Here is a 17728-nt window from a genome sequence, read left to right as displayed (position 1 = left end):
TTTTTTTTTCTCTGTACTCAAATGTACTGTATCTTCCTGCAGAGTTTACTCTGTGTGTCCTAGCTGCCCTATATACCGCAATGTCATGGTGGGGAAATATTCACACAGAACCCAGTTTTTGAACTAAAATGCCTTTTGCGGACCAGAATTAGATCACACTTTTATGTCACCCTGCTCTGTTATTGGAGCAGAGTATGGATACAATACAACATCACCAAGAAATAAAAAAAATAATATGAAAATGATAATGATATAATAAAAATATGATACTGCAAATGTTATAAATGGAATAATCAGAACTAAACTGTACAGTCTGCAGACAAAAAATCCAATGTTCCCTGTCATGGCCAGTCCTGAAAATATAGTGATGACAGTCTATCAGGCCAAAAGCCCAATATGTTTCATTTCATGTCTATTAATTGATTGATGAATAAATTAATCTTGTGAGTGGTGCTTTTTTCATTGTGGAAAGAAAGTAGAGTAGGTTAGAGTCATATCTTGCAGATGCGACCCACAATCCTCAACAATGTCTTATATTAAGACTATCTAGCATGAAAACTTTGAAAACCTTTCCCTGTCAATGCTCTTTGAAATCTTAACCTTTTTCAAAACACACAATCTTTTTAGTCATTTAGGCTCATTTAGGCTACTTTTTGAATTCAGGTGTATAAAGCTATACTTCCAAACCTCTGAGTCCAACCCTCCACAGAAGCAACGTCTCAGTCTCTTTCTGTAATTCTCTCTTTCTGCTGCTTTCACTTCTCAAGTCTCAATTATTTCTGACTGCAATTACAACAGCAGCAATTTCACATCTTTCTAACAACCCCAAAACAGAAAAAAATAACTCACAGTCATATCATTCATCCCACTGAATCACAGCCCTTTCTTTCTCTGATGACTCTACATCCTCTTAAAAAGAAAATCTCATCTTTGGCTCCTATATTTTTATTTTTTTCTCCTGGCATTTTTATGCTCACTCTGACTTTTCCAGAACTATTATGTAGGCTGTATCACTAAAGGAAAAAAATAAAATACATCATATGTGCTACATGTAATTAGTAACAATGTTCCCTGAGCTACTGTAACAATTCAAATAAGAAGTAAAAGCAAATGTAAGAAATTAAAATAAAAAACACTCAAATCAGATCAGGGATTTCCAGAGAAGTGATTTTATCCAAGTGAAGTTTTCTTGCAAGAAAAGTCAACAATCACTCAGATACGTGCAGCACTTTTTTTGGTTATGTTGCATACAGTTTGGAAGTAAATGTCTATATGGGACTGCATTTCCCACAATGCCATTTGTCTTTTGGCTCATCGCGGTTGGTCAGGATTCATTGATGACGCTATTAAAAAGCGACGGTAACCTTGTGCTGGAGGTGTGTAGTAATATGAGCTGTGAAAACTGCTTTAAAACATTTTTAATGGTCTGTTCTGTCGTCAGCATTACTCAGGAGTTATGAGTAAATACATTTTACCAGTTTCTGTGTTTGGAACCGTGTTTGGATCCGCTGTTTTACTCAAGTGAGTCACTCTTCATATTTTGACATATTTTATTATGATGTAACTGTACCGTATAGTTTACACTGTTTACATGTGCTGATATGAATATTCTATAAAGCTTAGACTAGGGTACAATATGTTGAACACTTATATCTAATTCATACAATCTCTAATAGCCCTGTAACACATACTGCCGCTGTGTAGCCCATAACATTCTGTTTTTGCTGAGATTGTGTCACACAGATGTTTAAAACTCTACTGTTGTTGTGCTGGATTGCATCAAAGTATTAAATTATTCTTTTGAATTTTCTTTCTCCTATAAGAAGGCAAGGCAACTTTATTTATATAGCATATTTCATACCAGGGCCAATTCAAAGTGCTTCACAGGAAATACAAAGAATATTGTAGCAAGAACAATTAGAGTTATTAAATAAAAACACAAATGTGAAGATAATAACATACTTACTAAAACAATCAAATTAATTAAAAACATGTAAAACTGAATATTAAAACTTTGTAGACACTCATTTAAAAACGTGATAGAGATTAAAGCACTTCTCACTTCTTTTTTCCTTTTTCTCCTTCCTTTTTCTCACACAAGTTGGGTTATTCATCTCCCTTTTTGGAGCGCCTGTGTTTGTGTGTATGTGTGTTCATTTTGTGGGCTTGGGCTATGAATAGTATAAAAAGTATAAAATAGTTTAAAAAGTATGGCTTGTTTTTCTTTTGATCTTTTGAATATGTTTCTATGTTTTAACATTCTTATTGTTATACTGACATTGTTATTTCTTGAAAATATTAAACAAAAACCACTTAAAAAAATAAAAGCATGATATTGTAAGTGTATGAAACATGTCTAGTAATAAAAGCACATAAAATGACTGAGCTGAGGTCTAAGTTAGTATTCAGTCACAGGCTTTGAGGAACAGGTGAGTTTTAAGTCCGGATAGCACTACACTGTACTATATAATCCAGTACAACAGCCCCACAAAGTACAGAATCATTGGTTGAATTGTATGGTGTGATATACTTCACATAGGCTGTGTATCACATAGAGATCGTGTTGGATTGAATAAACTGAACGGGTGTTAATGATAATCCGTCCACCTGTTCACAGTTATTAAGACTAGTGTGAACTGAAGGGAATTTATTTTTATCCCTTGTGTTAGCTTACGTAATGATAAAGAGCAGTGTGAAAGTTAACTTCAAGTCAAGTCCAGGACCAAAATAATGTACTTTGGTGCACATCAGGTCCTAAAGATTGGGATCAAGTCAAGACTACACTGGAGCAATTTCTTTTTTAAATCCCTCTTTCATAAAGCTGTCATGGCTGGATAGACGCTTTTCACAGCAGACATGTCAAAGCAGGAAAAGCACAGGTGTAAATAACATTAATTATATTGCATTAATCATCCCAGTAAGTCTTGTCAGTGAGAGAAAGCATTCACAATACCAGAGCCTGGAACCGGCCCATGTAAACATATATATCATTTATTTCAACTGTGCTTTTCCTGCTTTGACAAGTCAAAAGGGTTTATTAACCTGCGAAGGTGCTCCAGGGGGGAAAATTAGCTGCTTGGCGTCTGTTAACCCCTTGTTCCTTCCACTCTTTGTGTAATGTGTGTACAGTCTTCCTGTGCTGGGATATCTGATGGCTGCTTCCCAAGGAGAGATACCTTTGTACTGACGAAGAGCCAAATTTGGCTTTAAATATTGTAGTTTCTCTAAATGTAATAACAAACAAAAAACAAGTTTAGAGTGAGAATTCTACAGTGTTGCTTGTCCTTTTGGAAGCAAGAGTACAGTTTTTTGGACTGAGAACCTGGACAAGAAATGAGTGTGTGTGTCTTGACTGGAGTAATGCTTATTCATACATTTCTTAAGCATAAACAATGATGCATAACAGGAACTCTGTTACACACAGCTAGACGTCTTACTGAATAAAAGCATCGACTGATTACTTGGTGAATTGAGGCTTGAGGACCGTTGTATAAATTGTTTGGGTACCAGGTACTGTAGAAATGTGTTATTTTTATTCAAGTGCTACTATCAGGTGCTTCAGTAAGATGACACTAAATTGGTTTTTATTCCTCTCATAGGAACTATGTGACTGGAGGCCGGTGTCCTAGTAAGGCTACCATTCATGGGAAGACTGTGGTCATAACAGGAGCCAACACAGGCATTGGCAAAGAGACGGCCCAAGAACTGGCCAAGAGAGGTGTGAAGAAAATATGATGTCACTCTGTGAAAATACACTTTAAGTTAATTATATATAAGATCTTTTGTAGTTGTATTTTCTCACTGAGACACACACACTCCTTTTCCCTTTCTCACACCATCAGGGGGTCGGATCATTATGGGATGTCGAGACATGGAGAAGTGTGAGGCGGCTGCGAAGGAAATCCGAGGGAATACCCTGAACCCCCACGTTTACGCGTGTCAACTGGACCTGGCCTCCATGAAATCCATCCGAGAGTTTGCAAAGAGAATCAACAGAGGTGAGGAAACAAAAACATGTCGCATGCAGAGATTAATGTTGCATCTACAGTTATGTGTTCGATAATAGAAATAAAGCACACTCTAACAGTTTCTTGAATATTGTTTATTGCTTTGCAGAGGAGCAGCGTGTGGATGTACTAATAAACAATGCAGGGGTCATGAGATGTCCAGAAGGGAAGACAGAAGATGGCTTCGACATGCAGTTTGGCGTTAACCACTTAGGTACTTATTACATACTGTTGAATAAAGACGCAGTTCATTCTTTTTTGAGAAAGTGGTGTATTTTTTCTTGAACTCTGCAAAAGAAAGTACATCAAAACTATCTTTACATTCAAGTGAACTCTCCCTTGCTCCATCCCTACCTGATTTCGACAGTTTCTGTCTACCTCCAGGCCACTTCTTGTTGACAAATCTTCTGCTGGATAAGTTGAAAGAGTCCGCCCCCAGCAGAGTGATCACTGTGGCCTCACTCGCCCACATCGTTGGAAAGATTGACTTCGAGGACTTGAACTGGGAGAAGAAGAAGTTTGATACCAAGCAGGCGTACTGTCAGAGCAAGCTTGCCAATGTTCTGTTCACCAGAGAGCTCGCCAAGCGATTACAAGGCAAGTCCTAGTGGCTGTTGCATATGTGGGCATGTGTGGGAGGGAGTACAGCCTATGTTCTTATTCGTAATTGGCCAGTGGAATATATATTTTTAACAATGCTGTGTGTGTGTGTGTGTGTGTGTTACAGGCACAGGAGTCACAGTGAACACTGTGCACCCAGGTGTTGTTGCCACGGATCTTGGGAGGCACACCAGTCTGCACCAATCAAGGTTCTCGAGCTCTGTGCTCAGTGAGTATCCTGCTTCCTTGTTGGATTCTGAATTTAGAGAAATAAATCAATAAACCCAGTTGGATGCTGCTTACTCAATGCATATGCAGCAATTAGCTTAGGCTGTATAAGCTCTGATATGTGGCACTAGTCTGCTTAATGAATTATCTACACTGATCTACTTGTTTTGTATAAATAAGCATAAATGCAAACATAGAAGACCACGTTTCTATTGAGAAAAGATTCTATCTACAAAATTTCAGCTTTATAATTCAGCATCTGAGAGAAAAATGCATTGATTTTAAATGTCTAACTGTGATTTCTGATCTTACGTAAGCCTCTTGGTTTTCGGCTTCGTAAATTCAAAGGTTTTCAGCAATTTTTGCCAACCAGTACAGGAGTATGTAATATTTAAACTGAGGTTTAAAAGAAAATCAGTGTTACAAGGTTCCCTGCAGAGCTACAATGTACCACATCAGTTCCATCACCCCTTTAAAAAATATATTACAGTTCAAATAAAAGCTCTGAAATCTGAACTCAAAGTATGCCAGAGATACCAATGATGTTGCTGATGCAACTTCTCAGAACTCTTCTAGCGTCAGCGGGTGAATTTGTTTTTTTTTTGTTTTTGTTTTTTTTAAAACCTGCAATGAGTATTTTTTAATTACATCCACTCCGAGGTATAATAAACACCCTCTACTATGGGGAAAAGTGTTTGGTATTGAGATAATTTATAGTCAATGAAGAAGATAATAAAAATCCACAGTTAAGCTTGTGCCAGATTTGGATATGAATAAATGTAACTGACGCGCGCATTTATCTAAGTGTTTCATTTTGTTGTATTCCACAGCCAATGTCATGAACCCCATTAGTATTTGTGTTGGTGCTTGACATCCGCTAATCTATTCAATAAAACACTTGGCATTCTGATTGGCTGTATAAAATAGTTCAAACAGTGGTATCCCAGCTGAATTTAAACCATCAAACCTTACTGTGGCCTCCACCACCCCTCTACAGGTCCCTTTTTCTCCCTGTTGGTGAAGAGCCCAGAGCTGGGGGCCCAGCCAAGTGTCTATCTGGCCGTGGCTGAGGAGATGGAGGGGGTTACGGGACAGTACTATGATGTGTTGACAGAAAAGGAGCCAGCGCCCCAGGCCCTGGATGAGGAGGCGGCTAGTAGGCTGTGGGAGGTCAGCAGCAGGCTGGTGGGACTGGAGGAGGAAGGACAGTCCAGCAAGTCAAACCCACCAGAAGAAGGCCAGAGCAAAGCAAGCAAAATTTATTTATACAGACAACAGTCACAAAGTGCTTTAGAGTCAAAGGAATAAAATCAGATACAATCAAAATAAACATGCACAGACAAAGCTACACAGACAGACACACGGACAGAGTCCAGAACCAGCTGTCAGAGATTTGGGACGGTAGGTCTGCTCCGGCCTCTGGGCCAGCAGGGGACGATGGACTTTTATGGCTTGAACTGTGCCAAACCCACAAGAACAATTAACTGTCTGAGTCTGTGATTATGGTTTGCTTTATAATAGCAATCTTTTGTACATGCCTGTATGTTCCTGCATCAGGATATTTCTCTAAAACATATATAACAGCAGCCTTTTTTCAATGGTGTCTTCTTTTAAATTATGTGCATTGATACAAACATATAGGAAAATTAACTGCAAAAATACAGTGCTGGTAAAGAAAGGAATGTATTCAGATCTGTGAGTGGGGAAACAAAAGAAACCAAAACACAGCTAAAAATAAAAAATCTGCACCATAGCACATGAGTATTTTAACTTTTTCTTATGAAATCAAAATCTTCAAGCCTGCAATGTTGTTACCTTTTTGTTATCATGCCTGCTGGAAGCTTTCACCCCTAAAATCACATTACACATAAGCACAGACGCACAGTCTGCTTTCTCTCAAACAGAGACAGCAGGAAGAGGAGGTACAGTAAGGTCACATTTAGACTACTGCAAATGGAAGACAGAGAGCGCCATCTGGCTGTCAAGTCTAAGCTATAGGTACCTGGGAGAAAATCAGCATGAAACCATAATAGTTGAGCTTTTTTTTTTTTTGTACAGATCATGTGTACATTACTGCCGGGCACTTTTCTTTTCTGGATGTGCAGTTATGTTTTACATTTTTGAATGTGTTTTCCATCTTGAAAGCCATTGCTTTTGTTTATGTTCACGGTATGAACATCAATTTGTAGAAATTTGGAACTTACTGGACTTCAGTGATACATCCCTGGAGCATCTTTTTTGACACAGTTGTGTTTCATGGTAATTTGATGCAGACTGCACTTGACTGTATTTAGCACTGCACATCAATCTGAATTTATAATCGCTTTATCATGGATATTATAACTTTGGAAACATTAAAGCAGACGCTTCAAATGTTTTTCCATACTATATTATACAAATTTAATAAAAACTAATTGAAAGAAAGTAGGAAAAACACACTGAATGAAATATAAAAAAGGGATATGCTTTGAAAAACTGTCAGTAACAATAAAACACTGGAATAGTCCTGAAAAAAGCTTTAGCATCCATTATCACATATTTTAATGTGCTTTTCAAGTGCTTTTGCCCTTGTTTACTCATGCCTCTTGAAAAACTAATTAAGTTACAAAAGCTCTCATTTTACATTTCTGCTCCTCTCAGTCTTGTATCTGCAGACATGCAGCCTAAGTGCAGAGGAGAATATCCATCCCAAAAGTATTTGAGGGATCCATTGCATAGGGCTTTTTCCCAACAGTAAATCCCAAAGTACAAATCAATAAGGGCCACTCTCTGCACTAATGCACACTGATCTGCATCGACCCTGACACTGAACACTCTGGATTGTTTAATTCAGAGTTGGATTACCAGTGGAGAGCCTCGCTGGTGCCATCTTAGAAACTGATGGTTATTGGAGATGAGCAACAGAATCACTGGGTTTTCCTTTGCTCTCAAGACTGACATAGACCTGACAGTCCCTAGAGCTTGTTGATGTCTGATATGGTTTCTTTTTCTGTCATGCTGTGAATAAATCCTGACCTCTAAAAGTTAGTGCAATAATTTCTGAATTTTTAGCCTTTTTATGTCTTCTTCTTCTTCTTCTTCTTCTTCTTCTTCTTCTTATTATTATTATCATCATTATTATTATTATTATTATTATTATTATTATTATTATTATTATTATCATTATGTCTTAAACAAACCATACATGTGTTCAGGAGAACACCAAAAAAAAAGAAACAAAGACGGATTTGGATTTTGACAGCGAGATATGTGTGCTCTTGAACACACCCCGGAAGGACTTCATTGCCCATAATGCACTACTGAAAGACGAAAAAATAAGCGTCCAAGGTACAAATAGTTCCTACTGACAGAAGCAGGTAATAAGAAAGGAATAAACGTAAAGCTGCATGCCCACACTTACATGACTGCTTTGTCTTCGAGTCGTCTTTCATCAAAGAGGAGTTGGACGGTCCTTTTTTTCAGCGCTACGTCACAAACGTGTTTTCTTCAACAGGTAACTCGACAGCAGCAACTAGCTAACTGTTACATGACAACTAAGTTAAACTTCACTGCACAGTCCTGACAGCTAACTTGAAGACTAACTTTGAGTGTGTCAAAGAAGATAGACAAAATAAAAAGGAATCAGTCCACATTAGCCCTGCAATGTGTTGAAGCTTTTTTAAATGTCAGTTGATACAATTCAATCAGTTTTGAGGCCATAATTTACTGTTTTCCAGCAAATATCTTAGTCAGAATCTCTTTTCGGCCACATCTGTTAGAGCTGACGTGTAATTAGCGCTAATTAGCATTCAGTTTGACTTCTACACAGTTGCTGATATTGGCACCGTTAATGACATAATATGGCAGAGAGTAGATCAAAAATCATGACAGCATGTGCACACAAGTAGCCAAGAGTCTCACCATCAATGACTCAAAACACTAAAAATTACAATTTAGCTGAATTTAAATATCTGACAATCGTAATGGAAAACAATTAGGGCTGAAACTAGTGATTATTTTCTTTGTTGATTATCCTGGCGATTATTTTTTCTTTAATCGATTAATTGCCTTATCTCTAAAATGTTATCATTTCCCAGAGTCAGAGGTGACCTTCCTCAAATGTCTTGTTTAGTCCGACCAACAGTCCAAAACTCAAAGATAATGAGTTTACTAGCATTTATGTCCAAGAAAGCACAGAATTTTTGCTTAAAAAATTACTTAAACAATTATTCAGTTATCAAAATAGTTGTTGGTAAATTTTCTCACCGATCGACTAATCGATTAGTTGACAAATCGCTGCAGCTCTAATATCAATCATCATCATCTTAACTAAAATGCTGCAAAGGGTAATTTTATTCTGTTTTTTGCATTTATTTTGTGCAAATCCTGCATTTACAGGCCAGTCGTTTACTCCTTTTTGGTATTTGGTGATGTCTGTGTGATTGCAGTTATTTTATCAGCATGGCTGAGCTGCAGAAAAAGGGAGAGCTGCTGCCTGAAGATGTTGGTACAGACGACTGCCTGACTTCATACACACACATCTACAGTCCAGATTTACTCAAGTAAGCATACTGTACAAGCATCGCTCTGAGATTTATTTCCCATTGCCATGTGTGATCTTATTGCATCACTGCATTTCACATCGTTGTCTGGAGACGGCTTTGAGCATGATTATTTTTTGTTGAAGTCCTTAACAATGTAGCAACTATATGAAGTGACTTTTGAGGATTTGCACTTTCTTTTTCAGAGATCAGGTTGCATTTATCACAGGTGGCGGATCTGGAATTGGACTCAGGATAGCTGAAATCTTCATGAGGTGAGAGAGATCACATGCTTGTCTCTCCATAACAGGTCCAGATCTAGCAGAAGTATCAGTTCCTACTTACATTTAACTCCGCTTACAGATGTTTGTATAGTATAATAATAAATTAAATGTAAATTAATAACATGTAGAATAAATGCTTTGTCAGCCTTATTTCATTACCATTAGTCATTCATATCATTTTTCATTTTATTAAATGTTTATTTGGGACACAGATTAGGGACAGATACAGTATACACAGAGAATTGCACAACAATTATCCAATTCAATGCATCACAGCATTTATAGCTATACCCCACCCCTACACATGACTACAGGATTGATTGGCTTTTAAAAGTTCCTTCAATTTACTTTTAAAATGTTGACAATTTTGGTCTGTTTTGAATTCAGTTGGCAGCATGTGTTATCTTCCTTTTATAGAAAAGGACGTCTGGCCAAAGGAGGTATTCTGGTATGATACTTTAAACTTCCCTGCAGTGACAGTAGACAATCCAAAGGCCTGTAGTGGTCACACCATGTAACAGAGAGCCTGAGGAGCCAGGCCATGTACTTGCTGATAAGATTAGCGTTTGCAGATGCAGTGTAGTTTTTAAAACTTAACATGTTCAGGTCTCTCAAGATGTGGCATTGGTGTGACTTATTGGCCTTTCGTCCAGTAGTCTAAACATGTAACATGTGTGTCAGAGGTAGTATGCAGATGTACTTTAAACCTTCTAGTTATGTTATCTGACAGTCAGACTTGCATCATTTTGCTTGTGTTTGTGTGACAAAGTTGAAATAGTTCAATAATTTACCCATGTGACAGAATTAGTGTATCTTGATTAAAATCAGCGCCACGACTTGTAACTGTATCTGTTAGTTGTCTCGCTGTCTGTCTTGTTAGCAACCAGATTTGTGGATTTGAGGTTCCCACCAAGATGAAGCTACTGTACATGTGATTGATCTCTCACTATGTGTGTCCGTGACCTGTTACCAATCGTCATCACCTTCTCTGTAATGACCTTGCATTCATGATAATTAAATGCACTATCATGCTTTTGACCTTGCATTCGCTGCCTCTTCTCCCTCATCCTGTTGCATCATAAAAGTCTTCTCATGCGCCTCATCTATGCAGGGATTAAATATTCATGTCCTTATCAACACAATGCAGCATTTGCTCTTACCGTCGTTTCTTTTTCTCTCCACATTGTTATATGTCTTTATTTTCTCTTTTTTTTTTCCAGGCACGGCTGTGACACAGTGATTGCCAGCAGGAACTTGGACAAGCTGAAAGAGGTTATTCCTTTTGCATAATGAGTCTTTAAAGATAACTGAATGTCAATTTGTGGTCCTTATGTAATATGATTTCATGTCTCCCCAGGCGGCTAAAAAGCTGTCTGCTGTTTCAGGACGCCGCTGTCTCCCTTTGTGTTTAGACGTGAGGCAGCCTGAGAGCATCGCAGCTGCTGTGGATGAGACGCTGAAAGAGTTTGGCCGCATAGACATCCTTATTAACAGTATGTGACCTCTTAAGCACAAGCCTGAAAAATGTTAATATGCTGATGATTGGTGAGTTTGTGTCGGGAGCACTGCTGCACACACTCACTCGGTCTTTGCCTTTATACATTTGTATCCTGTCAACAAAAGGTCATTTTAAGGTTTCTGTAGGATGAATGTGTGTAAATGTACTTGGAGAAAAGGTCAAGTGTGAAAGGTTTTTGGCTTAATCATTAACTTTTCTGGTGTTGCATCTATCTGAATCTTCTATCTTTACACTCCAGATGAGGTACAGATCACCAACACAAGGGGATCTGCACTTCATTAATGTACCACATAAATGAATGGATTCATAGCATTACTGAAGCATTTATAAAATATTAATGATCACCTTTTGCCTTTTTGTTCTGGCGTATTTGTGTCATAACTTTCACAATGCTGTGTTTGACAGATGCTGCTGGAAACTTCCTCTGCCCGGCTGCCGCGCTCTCCTTCAATGCCTTCAAGACAGTTATGGAGATTGACACTATGGGTACATTCAACACCAGCAAAGTGGTTTATGACAAGTGGTTCAAGGTACAGTTCATCTTCTGTCCACCTGTGTGACAAGATAGTTCTTACATCCATGATAAAAAGCTATAATTAAATTGTTTTAAAAATGAGAATACTGAATCTGCAGGGAAACAATGAAGCTATTGATCAAGACTGGTGACTCAGTGATTCACTGGAGTTAAAAACCGGTATCACAAGACATTCCAGGGAATAAAGATAACACAAAACATGCACACCTGCCAACCCCCCCCCCAACAAATGTCAAGACAGTAGTATTAATTACAGTATTTTGCATGGTTATGTATTACAACTCCTCAACAGAAGCTCCTGTTGGATCTCTGCTCTAGCGCTTCCAATCATTTTACTCCTTGCAATTCTCTCTGGTCACCAAAAGAGGGCAGTAAATATCACAGATTAGATAAACTGCCATCTGAAACTGATTTGATCATTTACTTATTGCCTTTATTTTGAATCTTGTGTCATTTTTGTGCCCAGGATCATGGTGGCAACATTGTGAACATCTCTGCAACACTTGGATACAAAGGACAGGCCCTCCAGGTGCATGCTGGGTCTGCCAAGGCTGCAAATGGTAAGAGCATTTTGTAGTGTTATTTGATGATATCAACGAAGGAATCTTATGACTCCATGCTCCCTCTCCTGTACCCAGATGCCATGACCAAGCACCTGGCTGTGGAATGGGGGCCCAGTGGGGTGAGAGTCAATGCTCTGGCCCCAGGTCCTATCTCTGGCACAGAGGGCTACCGCAGACTAGGTAAAAATACTAAGCTAATTTAGAATTCTTATACATCACAACTCTTGAAATGATTAAACATGTACAGTATAACAGCGCTGGGGTATCTGAGCATGGAGTTTTCCCATTTAAAAATCTCTCAGGTGGTCCAAGAGGGGAGGCTGCTGGTGCCTTCCAGTCCATTCCTTTGCAGCGTGCAGGCAATAAGACAGAGATGGCCCACTGCACTCTTTTCTTGGCCAGCCGGGCCTCCTCCTATGTGACTGGAGCCATCATGGTGGCGGACGGCGGGGCGTGGCTGACCTCAGCTAATGACGTCTCCCTGCTGTTGGGTATAGCCTCTAAATCCGCTAAACTCTGAACAGGAGCTCTCCTGTCCTCCTCCTGACACAGGTGTGTAGGGGGAGGTGCAGCTTGAGGGCCATGTGGAGCCAAACTGTGACTGAAAATGAAGTTGTTGATTTTTGTCATCTCTTTTCATATTGTTATGGGACTTAATTATACTTGATTAATTGTGTCTCCATAGAGGTTTAAAGAGATTGTCTACATTACAGGAATGTGGTAAGATCCATATTAATCAACTTTCTCTTATTTTCTTTCAGGTTATTGGTCATCTGAAAAGAAAAGAGACAAGTAAATGCTGAAAAGAATAATTTCTGAGCCATCTGTAGCACTGATGCTACATGCACAGTATTTGTGCTGCCCAATGTTTAATACTACGTGTCTGGAAGAGTTGAAACACTAACACACTACACTTACTGTAGAAAAAAAACGTATATGTATTTTAGTAATGGATTAAATTATATAAGAAATCAGGGATTTTTCACCTCCTACGGTGCTGTTTTTTGTCATCATGCATTTCATGTGCAGTCATTTTATGTAATTTTTCAGTACCAGTATCTATTAATAAAAGTTTTATAATTACAGTTAATGGTGACTCTGGTTTCCTTTTACTTTCAAAAGTAATATGTTAATTACTGATACCTGAGCAACTGTCTTCTTCTGGTTTTCTGTGTGCTGTTTGACTGGCCCAAGGATCCATTTCCTTAATCGCTGAAGCTTGGATTGCACCTGTAGGATGGAGCAGACTGTTTTTAATGCAAGCCAGATGGATTAAATCTTCTTCCATACTGGTTGGGACCCCACAAATTAGGGCTCACAAGTTGATTAAAGAAAAAAAAGTGGTACTGTTTCTATTATTATTGTTATAGTTATTTTATTTTTCTCTCTTGTGAAATACTGGACACCTTTAAATCTCCAGATAGCTGAAAATGCTACAAATGAAACAAATGGAGAATAAAAAGTCACAATCTATATCCACACCAAGGCCATAAACTGGTTGCAAGCAGACAATGATTTGTACTAAGGGGTCACATCCCAAGAAGGTTGGGAACCACTGGATTAAATGACTAAGATGAAGTACGGTGAGCAAATCCAAACAAGAAGAAAATACCACTGTAAATCAGATGGGGGGCTCCAAAACATCACAATTACATTCATTTAATTATTTTCTCAAAATGAGAAATGCCATGTGTCCACATTGGCTGTCCAACAGCACCATGATGTCTATTATTGCTTAATATGTTATTTTATACCCACTGTTGAATAATTAGTGCTTACAGAAACAGCCCTTTAATTGGTGGACTTTAGCATCCACCCTGCTGAAGTGTCATTGAGCAAGACACCTACAACCCCAGTCAGCTGAGAGTTTCTCCACATGACCCTGAACTTTAACCTCTGCGTGGATGTTTTACACATTTTAATATATAATACTGTCATTCCCCGACACATTAATTCAGGTCATTTTTGTGTATAATAGCCAATTTTATGAGTTTTTGTACACAAATAGCGACCGATAGCTGATATAAAGCCAATGATACTGCGGGGTGTTTTGTACGCTTGCGTGAAACGTCAGTGGTTTGTATGCGGCTGGAGGAGGAGGAGGAGATGAGGAGGAGGAGGAGGAGGAGGAGGATGGGACACTGCTGATGCTGATGCGAGAGCTTTCGGTGTCTGTGATCAACATCGGTGGAGTGACTGCCAAATGATGGAACTTTTTCGCCTTATTTAACACCCTTTTCGTTTCGACGTGGGTCTCGACGAGGGGCGCAGAAACAGCTGTATGTGTGTTTTTTTTAAAGACGAGAATAACTGAAGAATTTGAAGAAGAACCAACGGTTTCGTCTCGTCACTCGTCTGGCCTGTCTTGTGACTGACACAGGTGGATTGCAGCTGGAAAACGGCAAATGCAGATATAAATATTGGACTATCACAGAGGCGAGAAATATCCTTAATTACCTCTTAAACCGTGGAATATTGACGCTAAGATAGGGTTTCATTTCATTGAAAGGGGTAGACGGCGGACTGTTTGGCGTGTTAGCTTGCTAATAGGCTAATTTGGCTAGCTAGTCAGTTAGCAGCTTCCCTGGCCAATGGCAGGAAAGAAGTGGGATGCTCGAAGGAGGAGTTAACGTTAGTTGCTAGCATAAAATTCACTTGAGGATAGACGCTTGACAGTCGGTGTTATATTTAGTGAACCGCATTGTAAAGAGAGATTTAGCGTTACAATTGTAGGAGAGGAGTTCAGGATTGTGTGACGAAGCTGCTCACACCGTTTCCTCGCCGCTCAGCAAATTAGCTTTGGCGATGGGTAAGATGAGATAATCGGCTAAGAAAGCTAATGTTGACAAACACTGGTGACTTAAACGCGTTGATTCGTGTTGTTTCAAATTGGCTCCCGAGCAGAGATGCTGTCAATCGTGTTTGTCAGTACAGTTCTGAGATGTGTTGTCGCTCATTTGTCAGCTTTCAGGCCGAAGTGAAAGCATGTTGACGTTGGATGTGCTGAAGCTGAAACATTTGGCAACAATCAGGAGTGGACCTGCCATGACTGAAAGGGACATAGTGAGTCAAAACCCGATTTACATCAGTAGGATTTTCAATAAGGATAAGAAGTTAATATGAATTTGGAATTTAGGTAACATTTTTTGTCGAGATGTGGATGGCAACAAATGCAGTTAAAACAACAGACGTTTATACTGCGCATCATTTCTTTATTCGTTGCCTCACTGACTTGTTTCTAAACTTACTTACCTTCTGAAAACTATCCCTTTCACAGCTTTACCTAACATTTATAAAATCACAATGCCTGCCAGCATCTTCTAAATATCAGAGGTAGACAATGCTTGTAGGAGTCGCACTCATTCATTTCAAGATTTCAGTGGAGATGTTTAGTGTCATTTAAAAAAAAACATGACATTAAAATTGAAGAACTGGATCGTGACAGCAGCAGTGAGATAAGAGTCACCAGCTTTCTCAAATTTACAAAGGGAAATAGCCTATATAAATGGAGCCCACGGTCCTGTCTGGCCCTTTGGGGCACACACAGTGGGAGTCAGAACAGCCATTTCCTCTGGGATTTCTCACACTGGATTCAGACAATGGAGGTGTGCTGTGTCAAAACAAGACTGGTCAGACAGGTTTGGGTTTCAGAAACAGTGACCAGGAACCAACATCCCAACATACTGAAGAGGGAAGTGTTTTCCAGGACAAGTCGGTAGAGTTGGACAACCTCATAAATATCTGTGATTATTCTTGTGGAGAATCGCTATTTGAGGAAGATCAGTCCACTAATTCCCAAGCTTCTCTCCATAGTACGCATATAGAGGAATTGTCTTGCACAGAAAAAAATGAGGGACTTGATGAAATCAGCGACTTCACTCTGTCATGGCTATTTTCTCCTAACCTCACTGATGTGGTTGGGAAAAACTTTGCCTGTGAGGAACTGAGTCTGACACAGGAGGTCTCTCTTGAGGCCTCAAATGCCCTCAGTGGCAAGGCTGAGCTAATCAGCCTCAGTGAACCGTCTTCTCCATCAAAGATTTCCGAGAGGAATTCCGAGACAAACCCAGGGGATCCGTTTTTGTTGGTAGATCTCCTCTCAAATGAACCATCTTGTCTCACCTCAGAGTCTTCACATGAGTTGAACCCACAGGGTGTCAGTGAGGAGCTGGTAGACCTGTCACAGGAGGAGCAGGCAGGTCTCCCTCCCGCGCAGAACAGGGAAACTTTGTCACCTGAAACCGGAGACAAAGGTTTATTCCCTGATCAAGTAACTGATCTACCTGTAACCAGTAGCTCTACCTTACAAGGTTTACCCGAGAGCTGTCTCCCACATAACCACATCAGCACGCCACTGGAGTGTTTTGAAGGATTTGTGCCTTTGTTGGATTTAGAGGTTCCTGATTGTGACAGCAGTCTGAGCCTGTGTCCTGCTAGTCCTGCCTCTGTTATCTGCACAAGTGCGCCATTCGATTTATCAACAGAGGAGTCGCAGGTGGAACATGCAGGAGCTGCTGTAATTAGAAATCTGACTTCAGAGCAACAAGGTGAGAATGACTCACTTGTTCTTAGTTTGTCAGCTGAACCTTCATCACTGACGGTGCCTCTGGCTGAAGATGTCTTCAACCAGGGCGACTTCACCAGTGAGAGCGACTCTGTGGAGAATGAGTCTAAGGATTTGATGGAAGATAAAATTAGCTCTGAAGCCAAAAATCAGGGGAATGAAGCAATGGCTTTGGATCTTTGTTTAGCCACTGATGAGGAAACTTGGGACTTGAAACCACTGGAGCGTGTACAGAATGAAAGCGTTGCTGATCCGACAACCGAGCAGAGGGAAGAGGAGAGGTTGACAGACGTTAACCAGCTCCAAGGATCAGACTGTCATGAAGTGGCTTCTTTAGATTTTTCAGTCCAGGAGTTGAACAGCTCTTCTCCTGAGGCTGGATGGACTAGTGAGCAAACCGTGGAGACAATTTCCCTCTCTAAGATGGTGGTAGATGACTCACTGCCAATGGTCTCAGCTGTGAATACGAGGGAGGAAGATGTCTCCCCACTAAAAGCTGTGTTCGACGCTTTAGACCAAGATGGAGATGGCTTTGTCCGTATTGAGGAGTTTATGGAGTTTGCTGCCGCCTATGGGGCCGATCAGGTGAGATGTTGTTTTTACTGTCGATTTCCCTCTTCTGAGCAGGGAGCTTATTGGGTAATGCATGCTGAGTGAAGTTCCTTGTAAAACCATATAAAGCTCCATATACATAAATGATTTATCATTGATTTTCTGCTAAACCTCAGAGAGCTTCCTGCAAAAAGCCAGCGTAATTCCATCGATTGAAATCCAACCGGATGATGCCACTTTTTGCTCAGTATTGTTTGTTGTTTAGGATCCAGATGTAATTTGAAACTTAATATTATTGGAAGTAAAATGAGTAAATCAGGTTTAGTCATTTTGAATTATAAATACATTCCTAAAAT

General features: G+C 39.6%; 3 protein-coding genes and 1 long non-coding RNA gene across 7 annotated transcripts in view; 3 read left to right on the top strand and 1 right to left on the bottom strand.

Moving 5' to 3' along the window:
• Positions 1–1338: 1338 nt before the first annotated feature.
• LOC121887418 (retinol dehydrogenase 13-like) lies at positions 1339–6588 on the top strand. Its single transcript, XM_042398175.1, has 7 exons — positions 1339–1521; positions 3600–3718; positions 3843–3998; positions 4117–4221; positions 4392–4604; positions 4735–4836; positions 5833–6588. Exons 1-7 carry the CDS (start codon positions 1457–1459, stop codon positions 6141–6143), a joined length of 1071 nt encoding a protein of 356 aa, XP_042254109.1. The 5' UTR covers positions 1339–1456; the 3' UTR covers positions 6144–6588.
• Positions 6589–8112: 1524 nt separating this feature from the next.
• Positions 8113–13346, top strand: decr2 (2,4-dienoyl CoA reductase 2, peroxisomal). 2 transcript variants are annotated; one of them, XM_042398178.1, is made up of 10 exons: positions 8113–8328; positions 9263–9376; positions 9562–9630; positions 10860–10911; positions 10997–11132; positions 11564–11688; positions 12160–12253; positions 12332–12436; positions 12559–12747; positions 13018–13346. In XM_042398178.1, the coding sequence occupies exons 2-10, from the start codon at positions 9276–9278 to the stop codon at positions 13050–13052; spliced, it is 906 nt and encodes a 301-aa protein (XP_042254112.1). In that variant the 5' UTR covers positions 8113–8328; positions 9263–9275; the 3' UTR covers positions 13053–13346. The 2 variants fall into 2 exon arrangements, with proteins under 2 accessions (XP_042254112.1, XP_042254114.1); XM_042398180.1 differs by having other exon boundaries at positions 12559–12808.
• Positions 12774–14296, bottom strand: LOC121887426. The gene is made up of 3 exons (XR_006092964.1): positions 14036–14296; positions 13400–13486; positions 12774–12857 (listed from the first exon to the last, which is right to left on the bottom strand). It is a non-coding gene; the product is annotated as an uncharacterized LOC121887426 (long non-coding RNA).
• A 121-nt stretch (positions 14297–14417) lies between these two features.
• Positions 14418–17728, top strand: part of rab11fip3 (RAB11 family interacting protein 3 (class II)) — a 33985-nt gene continuing 30674 nt past the window's right edge. Inside the window, exons 1-2 of one of the 3 annotated variants that reach the window (XM_042398150.1) lie at positions 15254–15319; positions 15534–17405. In XM_042398150.1, coding sequence (XP_042254084.1) covers positions 15762–17405 — 1644 coding nt within the window. In that variant the 5' untranslated portion in view covers positions 15254–15319; positions 15534–15761. Of the gene's footprint in view, positions 17406–17728 lie in introns of all 3 variants that reach the window. The other 2 variants (XM_042398149.1, XM_042398151.1) reach the window with 2 other exon arrangements.

The sequence above is a fragment of the Thunnus maccoyii genome, chromosome 20 (assembly GCF_910596095.1).
Source record: "Thunnus maccoyii chromosome 20, fThuMac1.1, whole genome shotgun sequence".
Taxonomy (NCBI): domain Eukaryota; kingdom Metazoa; phylum Chordata; class Actinopteri; order Scombriformes; family Scombridae; genus Thunnus; species Thunnus maccoyii.
The sequence above is the reverse complement of the archived record's forward strand: the minus strand, read 5'-3'. Positions and strand labels throughout refer to the sequence as shown.

Bases quoted from the DNA above. Each gene is read 5' to 3' on its own strand.
- LOC121887418 (XM_042398175.1), top strand. From the start codon at position 1,457: ATGAGTAAATACATTTTACCAGTTTCTGTGTTTGGAACCGTGTTTGGA. The intron at 1,522-3,599 runs GTGAGTCACTCT...TTCCTCTCATAG, and splicing joins GGATCCGCTGTTTTACTCAA to GAACTATGTGACTGGAGGCC. The intron at 4,222-4,391 runs GTACTTATTACA...GTCTACCTCCAG, and splicing joins GTTTGGCGTTAACCACTTAG to GCCACTTCTTGTTGACAAAT.
- decr2 (XM_042398178.1), top strand. From the start codon at position 9,276: ATGGCTGAGCTGCAGAAAAAGGGAGAGCTGCTGCCTGAAGATGTTGGT. The intron at 11,133-11,563 runs GTATGTGACCTC...TGTGTTTGACAG, and splicing joins CATAGACATCCTTATTAACA to ATGCTGCTGGAAACTTCCTC. The intron at 12,748-13,017 runs GTATAGCCTCTA...ATTTTCTTTCAG, and splicing joins TGACGTCTCCCTGCTGTTGG to GTTATTGGTCATCTGAAAAG.